Source organism: Dromaius novaehollandiae, chromosome 17, assembly GCF_036370855.1.
Source record: "Dromaius novaehollandiae isolate bDroNov1 chromosome 17, bDroNov1.hap1, whole genome shotgun sequence".
Lineage (NCBI taxonomy): Eukaryota > Metazoa > Chordata > Aves > Casuariiformes > Dromaiidae > Dromaius > Dromaius novaehollandiae.
Window position 1 is genome coordinate 12,211,731 of NC_088114.1, and position 17,081 is coordinate 12,228,811.

Consider the following 17,081-nt stretch of genomic DNA (forward strand, 5'->3'; position numbering starts at 1 on the left):
TACAAAGATTATTTCTTTAAACGTGCAGATGAATGTGACTGTAATAAGCAGCCACACAAAAATCTGCCTGCAATGGCTTCCCATGAGAATCGGTATTTCAGACTTGCCTTACCTTTAAAGTTCACTTCACCCACTTATGAAAAAGCCTCTTTTTTTAATAAAGGACCATATCAAAGTGAGTCTTTGTTTAAAAAAAATATTTAAAAAAATACACACAAAGAAAAAGGAAACAGGACCACAATAGAGGAAGATAATGAAGTTAAAAGAAAAACATTTCATTTTGGCTAGCTTTGTGATTGTCATTACAAAGACAGAATTTCAGTCAGGAAACAAAGGTACATAAAAAGCAGGCGCAGCGTGGATAACCATATAGCTTTATCACTTTCTTAACTTCCGTGTATCATTTAAAAACAAACATCCTTTACGGATATTGTCAGAAAGTGACGGTATTACTCAGCTGATAACTTGCTGCATATCTATCTTGTCTCCTTGCTATAAAACAAAGTGTTTGCTTTCCTGGGTTTTGCTCCTGTTGACACTCTAGACAGGACTCAACTTTGCTGTTGCTAGTTCTAATTAAATATCCTGCTATTTCAACTGCGAGGACTAACGCAGTGATTAATACTCAGAAAATCAGAGGCAAATGAACAAGCTAGTATGTTTATGACGTTCCAATTGGCAACATCTATACAGCAGCATTGCCCAAGTCTCTTCTGGGAATAATCTTTCCTGAAGCATTTTTAAAAGCGTTAGAAACATTTCTGCTTGACTGAGTTTTTGACGAATTTGCAGGTTGGCCATTCCTCATTTTACTTACAAAACAAGATGCATGGGACGCGAAATCAAATACGTACACATCCTACCGATTCTTTTTTAAGTAGCTTTTCCTTTGCCTCCAACTAGAAATATGCTCTAAAACAAGCTTAACTGCTACACACCGGTTCTGTCCTCCACACCAGAATTCAAATCCCTCGACACTAAATATAACAGGATCAAAAGTTCTTAGGAGTCAAATGCCTTTGATGGAGGCTACTAATGGGAGAGAAATTAATGGAGATGCTTTGCAGTCTGTGTTCCTGCTCTTATAGTCATCGCTTCCCAGTTTACACTGATGTCTAGTGGAAGAAAGTGCTGGAAATCTTAAGGAGTTCTTTTGGATGAGATTTATAATGAAAATAATTCAGATTTAAATTAAATGGTTTGTATGTTCAGAGCTGTTACTCAAGAGTGTATGCACACTTAACCTTAAAAAAAACCCTGAATTCTATATATATCCCTTAAGTTATTCACAAGGCAAAAGACATGGTAGAACAGTATTTTATAGCAAAGATGAATTACAAAAATCACAATTGAGAACATCTTAAAACAAAACTAGAAGTCTAAAAATATAAATAGTGGAGAAGAAACCATTATTTTTAATTATGAAGAACAGACCAATTTTACCTTCGGATGGAGACTAATCTGACTATGTTGAAGGAAGATAAAATAGTCTCTTTATAATGTAATTACAGTAACAGATAAAATTAAAGATGCTAAGACCATCCTCTGTTACTTTCTCACATCCATTCCTGCTCTGAAGAAGTTTCTGCCAGCTAGCTATTACTCTTTTCTGAATGATTTCTTTTGTAATATGAATTATCATCTGAATGTCAAAATACTGGAATACTGGAGTGCTCCTGGGCTCCAGAGGAGAAACAGGCACGCAGGTGAGACAAAAAAGTAAAGGAGAAGAAACACCTGACACTTCAAATTTGAGGCAGAACTATGGCAGGATGAACCAATCCTTTAAGCTCTGAATATTTTGCTTTTGACTCTTAATGCTTTTGCCTGTTCTTGGCTATGGAAGGAAATGGGACCTTCATCCATCACCCAGGTATCTATTCCTGATCACTTTGCACCAAGTACTTCAGTAAGATGTTTACACCAGCGCAACTACAGATGGCAATTTTAAAACAAACAGGCGGACACAGTTCTTTACACATTAAGTAGATAAGACGTGGAAGTCTTTGACACTGAACTGTTTGGAGCCTAAGTTTTATATACATTCAAAGGGAGGCTGGAGTGGTGAGCAATGGGTCTGAAACCACTTCTACCTCAGGAAGTTCTCCAACCACAAAATAGAAACAGAAAGTACTAGGGGAAAGTAGCAGATACGGATGCTTGTCCTTGTATTCCTCTACAGGCATCTGCTTTTGGCCACTCGTAGTGGAACTAAGCTAGTGGACTAGCTAGACTTTTGGGCTGACCAAGCAGGTTTGGTTTCAAATTCTGGAAAGCATTCTCTTCGCAACTCCTTTCCTAAACTGCTTTGCAATATTGCTAAGCTAAGTTAAATAACTGCTATGTTCCAATACTGGCTTGAACCTGATGCCAGAAGGAGGTTTTTTTGCTTGATATTTTCAGTTGCAAAAAATGTATCTCCTTGTGTATACACATATTACTGAAAAAACAGAAGTACAGATCCTTAAGACTGAGGAAATTCATGTCACAGCCCAACACAGAAATGAAGCAAGATGCGTAATTCAGAGAGGGCACACGATGAAGCATCCGTACTTTGAAGCAAGCCTCTTTCCTTGAGAATCATTTTGGCAACCAACCCATCTCATCAGAATGCCAAAATTGTGCCAGTTTCTTACTAAGTGCCCACTTAAACAAATACTCCCTCTGTGATAGCATTTAAGAGTAACTGAAATTAATGATAATAAGCACTGCAACACTTATACAGAGTGTAACTCTTCCACCTTTACTCAAGGTCTTAGACCAGGGATGACATCCATAAGGTGGGACACTATAGATCAGTTCACACAGTGACTTTTTAAACCGTGCTTTTCAATTGTGAGAGCACAAGAAAAAAAACCACATAGATTGAGTAGAAGAGTATAGTAGAAGTCAAAGTAGTAGTGTGAAAATGAAGAAAGAAGATGAAAATCATTTTTAAATGTGAATCCCTTCTCTCTTGAGCAGAAAATATTCTTTAAATGCAATTTATATAACGGAGGTCACAAAGTTGCCTTCTGGATAATTACAAGATAATCACCTATCTTCAAAAAGACAACAGAAGCAGTTTTCATTTACCTGCCCTCCCCATTGTTTTCCAGGCACTGTTTCCTACTAATAAGCATCCAGCTATTAGTGATTTGGTTCTATGTCAGAAGTATAATTCAAAATTCAAAAAATTGCGACAGATGAGAAAAATATTAAAAGACAACCTGTAAACTTTCTGAGTGGGCTTGCAATACTGCGAGATGTTACTTTGGCTACTAAAGAAAAGAAAACGAAGTTCATGGTTAATTTTTAAGTACATAAAATGAAATAAGCCTTAGGCTTCATTGAAAAGCCTTTTTCTGCCAAAGCTCTAGTCTAGCCCTTTAGAACATGAGATTAAGTGTGTCTTTTCCTACAAGAGCACAGAAATAAACAGACAGATAAAGACAGATCGATAGAAACAAAACATCTGTCAGTGTAGTCATATCTAACTGTTCTGGAAAACTGCTGTCACGAGTAACTGAACACCAGAAAATAGCAGGAGCTTTCACAAAAACATTTAATTCTTCCATATTGCTTTTAAGTTACGTATTTGCTTTATGAAATTGATTCTCAAGTGAATAAATCTATACTAGTTGAGTGCAACAGAATGTTCAGTCTGTTGCAGGTATTCTTCCTACAGCACTAAAAACCAATGCTAATATAGATTCTTCAGTCCACATGGAGAGATATGTTATTGAAACATTATGCTGACTTATGGTAAAAACCAAATTTTGACACTTCAGATTAGCAACATTTTGAAGGCAATAGGAGAATTATTGGTATTATAAAGCAATAAAACATCTATTATTTGATTTTTCTTTGCAAACAAATAGAACCTGGTCCCATCCACTCTGTCCTTAAACGTGTTGGCTTTTGCCCAAATCCAACTTTCACATAGACAGTGAGATAATATAAATAGCAATAATCTAAAAACCAGAGCATTAGTGTACTGATGATGCAACCCTAGTGTACCGAGACTTGCGTAGCAGATGAACAAATGAGACAAAGCTACAGAGGAGACAGGAGAAAATATCGGTACAATCAACAACTGGCTAAAACTCTCTCAAGTCAGTACAAAATGCATTAATATAATCAATTTACAGTGACTTCTCTCCCCAGTCAGGTCTGATACCAAAAGCCCATGCAACATGGGATACATTTACACCGAAGATCGCTCACAAATTCTGCACAGATCTTAGTCCACCGCCCAGAGAGTTACTGCTGTTTCTGTGCCAGGCACTGGACTAAGGACTGACAAACAGCAATTCTAAAACCAAGGAATGCAGATAAAGTCTTCTTCCCCTACTTCTCAGTAGCACAGGATAGTAAGGATGGGAATAATTATCAAGAACTTCCAAATTACATCAATTGATGATTCTCAGTGAAGGACTAAGAAAGTGCATATTAAGATATTTGGTAACTTTTCCTTGGCTGCAATGCTTAAAGAGACATTACACTAACAGGACATGCAATAATGTATACCTAAATAACAATAATCCCTCAAAAGAAAATAAGGGCTTAAGGAGATATCTTTACATGGAGCAGAGATAGGGGGACTGGGAAAGAAGAGACACAGGCTGCATCTATATAAAGAATTTTTTACATTTCTCTAACAAAGCTGTCCAAATGTCATATTCTTTAAAGCGCCATTGGGAAAACACACTGTTGTTAGACTGAACATTTTAGTAACTACTTACTTGAGGCTATTTTATTGTTACTTCCCACAAAGCCAGTCACTGTTTGTATGTTTTGTTTGTATACCACCTGCAGTTTCACATGCTCTTCTTCACAAAGAAGGATCAAGGGCAATCACAAAACACCTACCTGCATAGGGGACACAGCAGCAGCTGGGGGAGTTTTCATGGGGCTCGGACTCAGGGGAGTGCGAGGAATTGTGGCAGCAGCAGGACTTGGAACTAGTAGAAACATAAAAAGGAAGCCATCACAAGCATTGCATTCTTTTGCACTGAAACAGAAGACTTGTATACAGCAAACTCTCTCCTTGTATTTCACATTACTAGTTTTCCCAGAACACAACTTTCAAAGTTTCAGTTAGTTACTGACTGCAGAGTCCGAGCATTTAAAAGTGTGCCTACACATGCACTCCTCTGTAATTACATTCATCTTCTGTCTTGAATATATATCGCCCGTAGTAAAAACATTTTGAAGTTTACTATGGGGTGGACAGGGCTAAGGTGCAGGATACGATTATCTTGAAAGATGTAAATAATGACATTATTGGTTCTCTGATCTCCCGACAATTAAAGACATGGTAGCAGGCTACTGGGTCTGCAAGTAAGAAGAGAAGGATATCCTGTATCACCAGCTGCTCCTTTCTTTTTCCAAAGTCCATAGGTACTTATGGACTACTGTTACTGTTATATAGGCACTGCAGGCCTACTGCTGTATAAGACAGTGCCTAAGATTTTGGAATTAAAAAAATACTGTTTTAAAAAAATGTATGATAGCAGCCAAGGAAGTAGTGAGTTGTTCAGTCAGCCACCTGATTACTTAATGGCATGATTAGACATGAATGCTGGGGAAGGAGACAGATATCAGCTTGCAGTAAAGGTGGAAAAAGAAGGCAGAGTGGGTTTGTCATTTTACCAAACACTCTGGCCAGTGAGCTTCTTTATCCAAGGACAGATTAAAAAAACCTTCTAAATTAACACTGGGAACAAGCGTTCAGGTTATAAGCAATTAAAAAAGATGATGTGCAACGCACAGTAGAGGTACTGTAAACCTCCTCCCCCTCCTCCCCCCAGACTTACAATGACATTGATGTAAATAAATTTCAAAGCCAAAAGACTTGGGGAGGGAAATAATTCAGTTCATACAAGCTGTCACATACAGTCAAAACTAAAACCTAACTGTTTCCCATTTCAGGCTAATTACTTGGATTCCTTATCCATCCAGCTCACCTTTAACAACAGCACCTGTTCTCACAAACAGAGAATTATAGTCAAGCCCACTGTTTCAACAGCGAGATCTTTTTCGTTTTAGAAAATATTCCTTATTTCTTTTAATAGGCGACACTGTTGAACCACATTTAACTTTCATTGGCACTGCATGCTTGAGAATGTAAGTTATTAAAAGAAGCAGACTTGGCTCTAGCTATTACATGGCTCCTAGAATGCTTAATTTGGCACATCAAGTTCAGCATCTTCCTGGGAAGGCTGAAGTCAGCTGTGCTTCCAGGTACAATTATGTGTATAATTTGTGGCTATGTATTTCTAATATATGAGAGCATTGAGTCACTGTCTAGCGTATGAGTCATTGGCACTGCGACAGTGAAGGAAAAAAAAAGACGAGAAAGGATGTTTGCACTTAACCATAGTGAACGACCTGTTGTGCAATCTAGTTTAGGTTGGTTTGTTTCAGACATCACTTAGATCACAACAGTACAATAAAGCAACTTACCTTTGAATTAGATAAGCCATCATACATGTCTACATATGCAAATCCCTAACTTTGTACAGCTACATCACTGGTTAAAAATAATTACCTTGGGAGGCACTGTCAAATGACTTGATGAGTGTTTTTACAGTAGGAGTTGGCTCTGAGGAAGTAGACGACCTGCGACTCAGCCCCATTCCCTGTCTCAGGGCTGCCAAATCTCTTTCTACAGCATTCATGTAATTGTACACTCGACCACGTTCTTCTTCCTGCCTAAAAACAATATGCAGCCCATTTAAATCATTTGAAAGACACTTTAACATGGAAAGTGTTAAAACTAGAACACAAATCTGAAGCCAACCTGAAAATCTATGGTCTAATCAATTCATTACATTAACCTAGTTTTCCTTCCATTGTAATTTAGCAACAGATTATGAGCCCAAATTATCACTGTAAACTCTTACTACTTATCAGCAAGATACCTTAAACACCAGGTGAAAAGTCTATCAAATCGATACTCAATTTAAAGCTTAATTTCTGCCCATCCCTCAAACATACACACACACACACACACACACACACACACACGTAGGTTATTGTTGAGAAAATTTGAGGAGGAAGGACATTGCCATTTCATTTGAAAACAATCAGCTCAGAAAGAAAGATTTTTCTTCCCTGCCTGCATAAATACAAAACAATATTATGGAGATGATAATATGATTTAGACTCTACCTAAAGAGGTATATCAAAAATATAGCTTCCAAACAAAGAAATTTGGAATTTTAGAACAGAATATTTATGGTGGTTATTGTATTCAGTGTCACACACAAGACAAGAATTGTTGGGAAAACCTATTTTCTACAGTCTAAATTAATTAACTATTGCCTTATTTTTGCTTCAGACACTATAGTATACTTTCCCCCAGTACAGTAGCTACACTGTTCCTAAGGAATTTATTTCAGTTGCCTTCTAGTGCTTTACCTACAGTGAATCAAATGTCAAAAGATGCTTGTGTATTGAGAAATAATGAATACACTGATTGAAATCAGCAAGCCAATTCTACCTTCAAAAGTGCAACTGTAATCTCGAAGGTTCATTTTCAAGCAGTTACTAAACAATTACAATTCTGGCTGAAATGTATTACTAATGGCTGTTCACGTTACTCAGCTTGGCGACCTTACTTCAGCTAGTATGCCTTACCCCCACCACCCAGCTCATTTTCTATTTTCTGTGTAACCAGCCTGCTCTTCCTATCTCTTCTCTCTCTACCATTAGGTTTTTCCCAAATTACATAGCCTGCATAATCTCATATCCAACTGGGCTCTAGGTGGCTCTAGGTTAAGTGTAACCTATCCTATAAAATGGCCATCTATATGATGTATATATTAAACAATATTGTGTATTGCAAATATCATTGCTGTAATTGCTGGAAGCTAAACATCTACTCAGTCCTTAGAGACAAAGCAGTCAGGATTCAAATGCTGATGACCAAGATGTCCTTAATCTACAGATTGAAGACTTTAATATTTCTGAAAGATGTATGAGTCAGTTTCTACATAACTATGTCACCTAGGTCTAGTTACAATACATTATAAATTGAAGTGTTTTTGTTAAAAAGTTAATTTATATACAATGCATGTCTAATTATTCCCCCCCAAAAGTTATCAGTGGAAATAAAACAGCATAAGACATATGCAGAATTAGAGAAGGTTTCTTCCAATGCAAAGAAAAGCAGCTGTATTTTTAACCGCACCAAGAAGTCCTGGCAGCAAGTAGTATTTGTGATGGTACAGGAAAACTAACACTGCTCGTTTTTCATACTGAGGGAAACTAAATCATGTCCAGTTGTTAATTGGGAAAAATCCTCCCCTTTAATCTGGTCTTGTAGAAGTGCCAAACTAGATATACTTTTAGAGACAGCACACAGTACAAAGAAACAAACACATATATACACACACATGCTATTTTTTTATATCTATATATTTATTTTAAACACAAGTTTACCTATTTCTTTCCCGTTCACTCCTCAAAGCCTACATAAAGCAGCTAGTTGAAATATGGATCCTCACAGTGAGAGGATTTATGAATTTCCAGGGTCTCAATAATAGTAAAAATACTGAATTTCCAAAATTGTACCCCCCTAGAAAAGAGATGAAATCCCTGTTGTCTTTTGCATACTTGCGTGACTTTATTTCCTCCAACTCTTTAGTGAGCTTCTCATTTTTCTCCTGAGCTTCATGTAATCTACGCTTTAGGTCTCCTATCTCTTCCTGGGCCTCAGATTTTATATCATTTGCTATAACCACTGCAGTCTGTAGATCAGCTTGGAACTGACGCCATTCTGCTGACTCCTCCTACAAGTAAACAAAACTTTAAACTGAAAGCAGCAGCAACAACTTTGAAGCTTAAAAAAAAGTTATCCCTATTATTCAGAGTTTGCCCACACTGTTACAGGAAATAATTTACAGGAGCGATAAAGGCACTCATCTCCGGCATCAAGTACAACCTAACTTACAAGTTATATTGAAAAAGCTCTGCTGGAAATAATTAGGCTTCAACAAAGATCTTGAACTTCATTTCTAGAAATTCAGAAAATGTTTACAGTAGGGGAAAAATATATATGAAGCTATATATCAGATGACATACGAGCAATTTCTCCCAAGCCCAATGCTGTATTTCTAGGACACGGAGAATCTTTCAAAAATTAATTCTTTAGTCTCTGTAGTTTGTAAATATAACTCAACATAATGCCGTTCTCTCAGAGTAATTATTTGAATGCTGTTACAGCTAATGATATTACCTTTACACCATTTCACATGAAGGTCTTAAGACACTCCAACACACTACGTATTGATACTTTGGGTTTTCAGGTTTTAACCTACCCGGAGTCTCCTGTGAAGATTCTTTATTTCTCTTTCCATGTCATGCTTTTGGTCCTGAAGTTTTTTAACAGTATCTGGAAAGAAAGTCAAATTCCATGCAAGATCTTAGTCAGGCGTCTATTTACTTAAGAAACAGTAACATAAAGAACTGGTATGCATTTTTAAAAACTTACTCAGAGAATACATTATTTTTTATACTCCAAAGCCATCTGGGAAAAACAGTATGATCAGAAGTTACCTAACGAAAGATGTCAATACATACATACTTCTATATGGGGGGGGGGGGATCCTAAAAACATGGGCGTTTGGAGGGTTTTCCTCTTCAAATATAAATTGGAGCTACATTAAACCTTTTGATTCACACTTCTTGGTCACAAAGCTGCTGGCAAAGCACTCACAGCAATGCCTTCAACAGGGATAAAATTCTGCTCGTGCTCAAGCAGCTTACATTCTCGTGTATCAGACCACTGTTTGAAGTTGAAATATGCTATACTTAAACCAAAGGGACAAACAGTCAATAAGATCACGTCATGAAAGAGAGAGGGTCCCCTAAATCTGTCAGCAGCTATACAAAAGGGTATGCAGCGTGATCACTCCCAGCTCCTACCCTGGCGTCTGACAGGCTGGCTACTGCGATTATTAGTTGTTACTTTACTCAGTACACAGGGACAGCGTGATTGATTACTCCATTCATAACTGAGCAATTGGTGAAGAAGAATATAGAATAAATTTCTAATTAGTGTATCACCTCGCTGATCCCTGGATCTTAGGGATGTTTTATTTCTATAGCATTGTGTAGCTATGCCACAAGAGTAAAAACTATGTACCCGCTCACAGGTATAGCCAATAGTGATTTATGTTTTTCAGTTCAGGTTCATTATTTCAAGAATTGCTGGGGAAAAAAGTTTATATCAGCAACGCTTTTATCACAGGAAGATTGCAGGTACCTAATATATTTAGGCTGTTAAAAATACAAAACCGTGGCAAAAATTTATGAAACTGTATAACAAATGTTTGAATAGTTAGAAGATACATACATACACAAGCATAAACAGATTGATAACGTAAAGTTTTAGGGCTCTCATTTTGCAACAGGCAAAACTTTCCAGAGCTTTTATTTGGATATCAGGTCTCAGGAAAACCATCAAAGCAGGATTCATTTGAAGTCCTTGCTCTGCCTATACCTCTGTCTCTGCAAGTAAGCCGCTAACTTCAACATTCTTGGTCTTTTGTCAAAGGGCTTTTTTTAACAATATAAATGCAGCTACGGTAGGTTAAATGGAAAACGCTGAGCATTTCCGAACGTTTAAGTCAGATACAAAGACCATGAGCAGATTTAAACTGATACATACATTCAGTCGTCTCTATTACGCTCATCGGTGTTTGAGCGTTTCCATTTTTTAACTGGGGAATTCCTTGCAGTTTTTTCCTCTGAAGAAATTCTTGAGTTTTGCCTCAACAGTCCAACTACAGAGGCTTTTAATGCCACAACTAGTTTCTTTACAAGAATGATACAAACCTCAGTTGGTCTGAAAACATGATAACCTTTCAGACTTGGAAAAGCTGAAACACTACAGCTAGACAGATACTTCTATTTTTATCTCCCTCTTACAAGACTGCACATTTTACAAGACACATCCAACTGACCTGTAAGCCCTGAAGATAAGCCTAGCAGTGTGGGCCACCCAAATCACATGCTACCACGATACTCAAGCAAAGCCTTCCACTTTTTAGCTTGTCTCAGCACACACAACTTGGTTGAGCAAACTGCATGGCCATGCCAGCTTTAGGTCAAAGGTATAGGAGTCCTTCACCCTCATCACCCTTCTTTTCTTTAAATGCATGCTAAAACCCCCCCACTGCAAAACAGATGACTTTCAACACTGACACAGTTCAACACACCCCAAAGAGCTTCCAGTAGCAGCTGGAAGCAAACTGTAGCAGATGACCATTTTCTCTTTTAAAGACAGTTAAAAGAAAATGTTGCTTTTAAAAATACAAATTTCTTTTACTAGTCCAAGCCTGCTCTGGTTCATCTAAAAATAACCACAAAGCAGAAACTCGAAATGCCTCCAGAGTTAAAGCTTGTGTAACGCCATTGTTTTGAGCTTTTGTGAGATATGAAACGCACCATTAAGCTTTAGTATATTTATGCTTTGAAGTAAAACACAATGGTCTGAATATTCTGCAGTTACTACAAACAATACAGAGCATTTTACAGCCGTTTTTGAAACGGTCTTCCCTCCGCTCCCCATCCAGAGGAGATTTTTAAAAAAGAAAAAAAACTACCAAGCAGCAACTAAAAGAACTTGAAACCTAAATTAAGACTACAATCAGCGATTTCATCTCTGACAGCCTGAACTCCGTTCCTCGCATTGTGTCTGCCAATTACAGCCTGAAAATTCAAGTAGATAAAACACGTACAGGGGCGGCAGCTCTCTGTACTTCTCTGTGCACTGTAGCACCCTGCCTTCCTCCTCCTCACACTCCCCTCTCGACGCCCACCAACCCATTTCACCTGCATATGCTGCTGCCTGCCCCAGTTTTCAGTACAGTGGGAAAGTGATCCCGTCTCCTGTTTTTAAGGACGTCAGACAAGAAAAAAAAGTGAAGATAGAAGGGAAGGTGACCATTGTTCAGGGGCAACTGAGGAGCAAGGCGGCTGTTCAGATGGATGGATAAGATAATCAAGGCTGGCGAGTACACAAACCAGCAAGCTGCTTGTGTTTTACTGCGAGATTCAGTTGTGTCTACATTTTACAAAACCATATTAACTGAAATCACAGCTTGACAACTCTTTGCTTTTTAAAAGGTCACAGCATAAGTCATGTGAAATACAGACTACAAACTTCGACTGTGGGAGGGGTGGCAGGGGGGCATTTTAATAGGATATCTTCTGAATTTCATGAAGCTTCCAGTCAATTCTGTATCTGCAACGTCTTCTAATTAGAATTAGCAGATAGAATCTATCACTACAAAATAAAAATCAATATCAACATGCAATTATTTAATTTCAATACATTATTTGTTTTTTAAAAAAGTTACAATATTCAGACACCCATGGTCGTTCCATAACACAAGACATTACAATCCCTGATAAACAACACTGAAACAGTTAATCCTAACACAGGGAAACCCATAGTGGGCATTTTCAGGTTTTGTACCAGTTACGTTGGTTTGCCTTGCTCTAGGATAGTGTTTCCACATTTAGTACAGGAAACGCTATCCTAGGATAACCACGTCTACATAAATAGAGCTGTGCCCACATAACAGCTTCCTTGTATAGGAAAAAACACTGGTCAAACATCCCAAGGCACAGGCAGCTTCCTTATCAATTTTGCTTTTGAGCTTATCGCTGTCAGACAGTTGCTCTATATAGCAGGACAGCTGAATGTTTTAAGTGTCCAACATCAGCAGAAAGGTCCTATATAAAAAAAATGTTAAGTTTTACTAACAATTAGAAAACTAACCTTCAGCTGACTTTTCTAACTTTATGGTAGAAAAGGCCCACACACAGTATGTTAAAATTTAGTCTCATAAATATCAAGGCCACTACAATTATGAGATACAGCAGAGTTAAAAACTAATGGCTATAAATGAGATATTTATTCACTGAACATTAAATGCATCAACCTTTTTACTGGGCTGTCCAAAAAAAGTGGACGTAAGTATTATCAAAAAATACAACTTTATTAAAGATTAAGAGAACCGACGCGTTCAGCATACATACCTCGTGCTAAATGAGCACACAAATAACTTTCAGACTTAAGAAGAAATGTCTGACAACTGGTAAGTTGACTTACAACCATCTGTTTTCTGCAAATCGGAAGACAAAGTTCTCTGAAAATCCCCCCCCCCACACACACACAGTTCATTTAACTGCTTGAGAGGAGAGGTTCGTTTTATTGCTGTAACACCGAAGAGGACCGAGGCGCCCCCGGGCCGCCGCAGGGCTAGTGCGGGCGCGCAGCACAAGCCGCAGCAGAGGCGCCACCTACCGCCCCGGCCCGGCTGCGCCGTCCCCGCTACGGGCTCCCGCACCCCAGGGCGCCGGCGGCGATACAAGACACGCAGGTTATCTGGATATTTCCTGGCCTTCTTAGAGGTGATACACCACGCTTAAAAGTCCTCCTTTTCGTGTTTTTAGAACAAATTAAAAGAATAAAGCTGCAGCCGTTACAGCTGTTTTTAGGAACCGTGTTAGATGCAGCTCCTCTCCCTGCCCCGTAGAGAAGGAGCGCAGCTGCCGCCGGGCACAGGTCCTGCCACCTCTGCACCGACAGCACAAACTTACCGCGTGGCTTCTAATCAATACGATTTATGTTCTACTGTCCATGCCGACCAGACCACTTTTTTTGTGGGCACATAAATATTAACAGCTAAAATGGGACAATTCAGTATTTATATCACTGCAAAAGACACGTTTCGTTACACGTTCTGACGGGCGCCCTAACTTCCAGTGCCAGAGCATTTCATGGTACCACATCGCTACTTAATGTCGACTACCCATGAAATCACATGAGTGCTCGCCAGTTCATCTGTGAAGTATCTTTCTTCTAATTGCAAAGTCTGGTTTCCGTGAATTCTTTAGCCGATAATTTTCCATCATTTATCAGTAGTGTCACCATCACCTTCATTCACTCAGTTCACTTCATTCAGAATTTGCCATTAGGCACATTCTCTCCCCAAGGGATAAGTTAGATTTCCTCATATTTAAAATCTAAAGGAACAGTTCACTAAAGAAAAGCTTTTATTGCTCTTTTCAGTTGGTTATTTCAGCTGAAAAAAGCACCATTCTTCTAAGTAACATTTTATAATATATAAACCTGCAATTAAATTCTCCGTATTTAAAAGCTTGGACATCATAGGTTTGGCAGACTGATGACCAGAAATGACTATCTAAGTCTGATGAGCATAAGAGAACATACTGCTAAGATACACTTTTCTGTCACTTTAATACAAGATACAAAAGACACAAAGAACTTGACAGTCTCTACGCACTACCTCCAAGTTCCAGATTTTTTTGAGAAGCTGTTCTTTGGTGTCGCTACTGAAAAGGCTATCAGCAGGAAACTCCCGTACAACTTTTAGTTATGAATACTTAATGAACCGAGTGTTTTAAAGCAGTCATTCAGAAAAAAAATATTTTTACAAGTTTGGATTATACTACTCCTTGGCTGCCATTCTTTCTTACAGCCACTAGATGCTACTCTTCTTCCGGCCTATACCTAAAACGCTCAGTTTCTCCTGAAACAATCACATCAAACCATCAGCAAGCAGAGCTGAATTTTCCAAACTATTTCTTGAGTAGCAAAGACTGACGCAATTTTTCCTGAAAATTCCAGCCCAGGCAGAGGTTTGCCCAACTGAATTTTTTACCAGTCTGAAATATCAGACATAGCTGTCTTGCAAGACAGCTGAAACATTCCTGCAAGATAACTGTCAAAACTATTTTCCCTACCCCTAAAGCAGTTGTGTCTAAAAATTAGAGCTGCCCTGTAATTAGGTATTATTAATACTTAGTTACTGAATATCTAAGTGTTTATTTGACTACGGTGCTGTTTCCTATATGAATGTAGTTAAGCTAGTAGACAAAAAAATGCAAGTGGAAAAGTGCTTAAACCTTAAGTACTTGCCAAGGAAGAACATCAGGAACAACATTAGATCCACTGATGACATACCTGAACTCCTGCCCCTAAGCAGACATCTTTCTTTGGTTTAGCACAGAAAGAGTGAAAAAAAATGAAGAGTAAAAACCTAGACCTATTTTAGAAAGGCAACCACTGTTTCTCTTTTTAGATAAGGAAGTATTGCTTAGGAAAAACAAGCTAACAGCCACATGTCTGAAGACATTCGGCTTAAGTTATATTAATAGCTTGCCTAAGACATTACCTTTTCCTGATAACAGACCAATTTAAAATCTTTACTATGAACATTGCCCTCACTGTTAAAACTAATAATACTTTGGCTTTAACTATCTTCTTTAGTCTTTGTATACCATGGAAGAACAGCAGGTATTTGAACGCTATTAAAAAAAATATTGTGCCAAAACAGCTCCACAGGGTACAGTAGCCCAAGTTCACGTAGGAACACCGGAGCAGGTCTCCGGGACCAGAGAGGGAACTAAAGCACAGAGAACTAGACAAATATACAGAAAACATGAATTTCATTATAAACCCCAACCATTTCTTGTACAGTGGCAACAGTCAACAAAGTTGTATTCTAACTTTCTTGAAGTTTGTTAAATTCATTCTCAGGCTGACAGATCAATATCATAACATGAGCAAATCTACACAGAAAGAAATACATAATATATCCATACTGTCACGTCAACTATGACACCTGCATGTTTTAGAGCCTCCACCCACCCATTTTTCCCTCAAAACCACCTTTCTTCAGGTGGAAGAAATCATCAGTTACACAGATTCTCAAGCTACCTAGTAACTTCTGATATTTTGGCACTTGAAAAAGAGATCATTCTTAAAATATTACATCAATCATCCAGTCTTCAAAATGCACAAGGAGCACACTATTAAGTCCGTAATTACATGTTCTCCTACTTTGAAAAATAACTTGAAAACAGCATTATCAGATTTCATATTTATTCTCAATCCACAGGTTTTTGCTCCCACACCAACTGGAACTGGAAAAGCAAAGCCAAGATGACTTTTCTTCCTATAGTGTAAGGGTTCTGCAAAGCCAGCCTAACTAGAATTCAGGTATATGAAAGACAAGTAAAAATATTTTCGCTATTTCAGCATTCTATTTTAGCTACTTTAAAGTATCACCTCCGTCACAAGAGAAACTCATAATACTTACTCTCCAAATCAGATATGATGAGATTGTCGTGAAGTTTCACAGCACGATGCTGCTCTACTTCATCCTCCAGCTCAAAGATAGTTTCTTTCATGTCACTTCTCTCAGTCTCTTTTTCATCCAGCTCTGTACGAAGTTTTTCTAGAGTCACGTTGAGATCTTCAATTTGTTTCTTGGCTTCTTCTTGGAACACTCTGTATTCATCTTCAACCTGAAAAAGAAATGCCATATCATAACACCATGAGTAAAAAGATTGCATTTTGAAACAGGATTTGGTTTCCTTCAGTTTCATACCTGCCACACTTAAAGTATATTTTCACAACCTTAAAAAGTATGGGCCAAGAAGTTAAATATAAGCCTTTAAAAATGTATTGCTATACTGCAACTGTTTTCCTGAGCCACAGTAAAACATTTTTATTCCCAAGCTGACTATATGAGCCTTCCCCAGCTACTCTGTAATAGCAGTATCCTACATTCAGGCAAAGCAGTACCACCATAGTACCAAGGCTGTGGTTTCATGAGCAGCTGATCCAATTTAACATCTAGCTGCCATGGAAAATGGAAGATCTCTACCCTTTCTTTCCCTTGCCAAAAAAAATCTGCTCTCCCCCATGCATCAATTTTAGTGCTTGCTGGATCTGAGAGATGATTCATTTCCTTAACAAAGTAAAAAACTTCATATTTGTGTGTGATGTGTTAGTGAGCTGAAGCAGTTCCCAGAGGAGCCTTACAGGCTATTGAACTGCCTCAATCAAAACAAGGAAAGGAAGAGGTAGCAGACTTCTCCCTTTTGGGAGCAGTGAGACTGTTTTATCCTGCCACATGAAACTGCAACTTAAATAACAAGCTGAGATCAGAGGCACAGTAACATTAACCCCCATGCCCAACAGCAAAAATAGGGTGTCAGAAAAACAAGAGAAATTAGGTCATGGCTTAGGGTGGGTCACCACAGTCAGGCAC

General features: G+C 38.2%; 1 protein-coding gene across 2 annotated transcripts in view; it reads right to left on the reverse strand.

Moving 5' to 3' along the window:
* The window catches only part of SPECC1L (sperm antigen with calponin homology and coiled-coil domains 1 like), a 69,578-nt gene that overhangs the window by 26,897 nt on the left and 25,600 nt on the right, over window positions 1–17,081 (reverse strand). For both annotated transcript variants that reach the window (XM_064522221.1, XM_064522220.1), the window contains exons 5-9: window positions 16,125–16,332; window positions 9,306–9,379; window positions 8,602–8,777; window positions 6,533–6,696; window positions 4,852–4,943 (exon numbers count right to left, since the gene is read on the reverse strand). In XM_064522221.1, coding sequence (XP_064378291.1) covers window positions 4,852–4,943; window positions 6,533–6,696; window positions 8,602–8,777; window positions 9,306–9,379; window positions 16,125–16,332 — 714 coding nt within the window. The remainder of the gene's footprint in view (window positions 1–4,851; window positions 4,944–6,532; window positions 6,697–8,601; window positions 8,778–9,305; window positions 9,380–16,124; window positions 16,333–17,081) is intronic.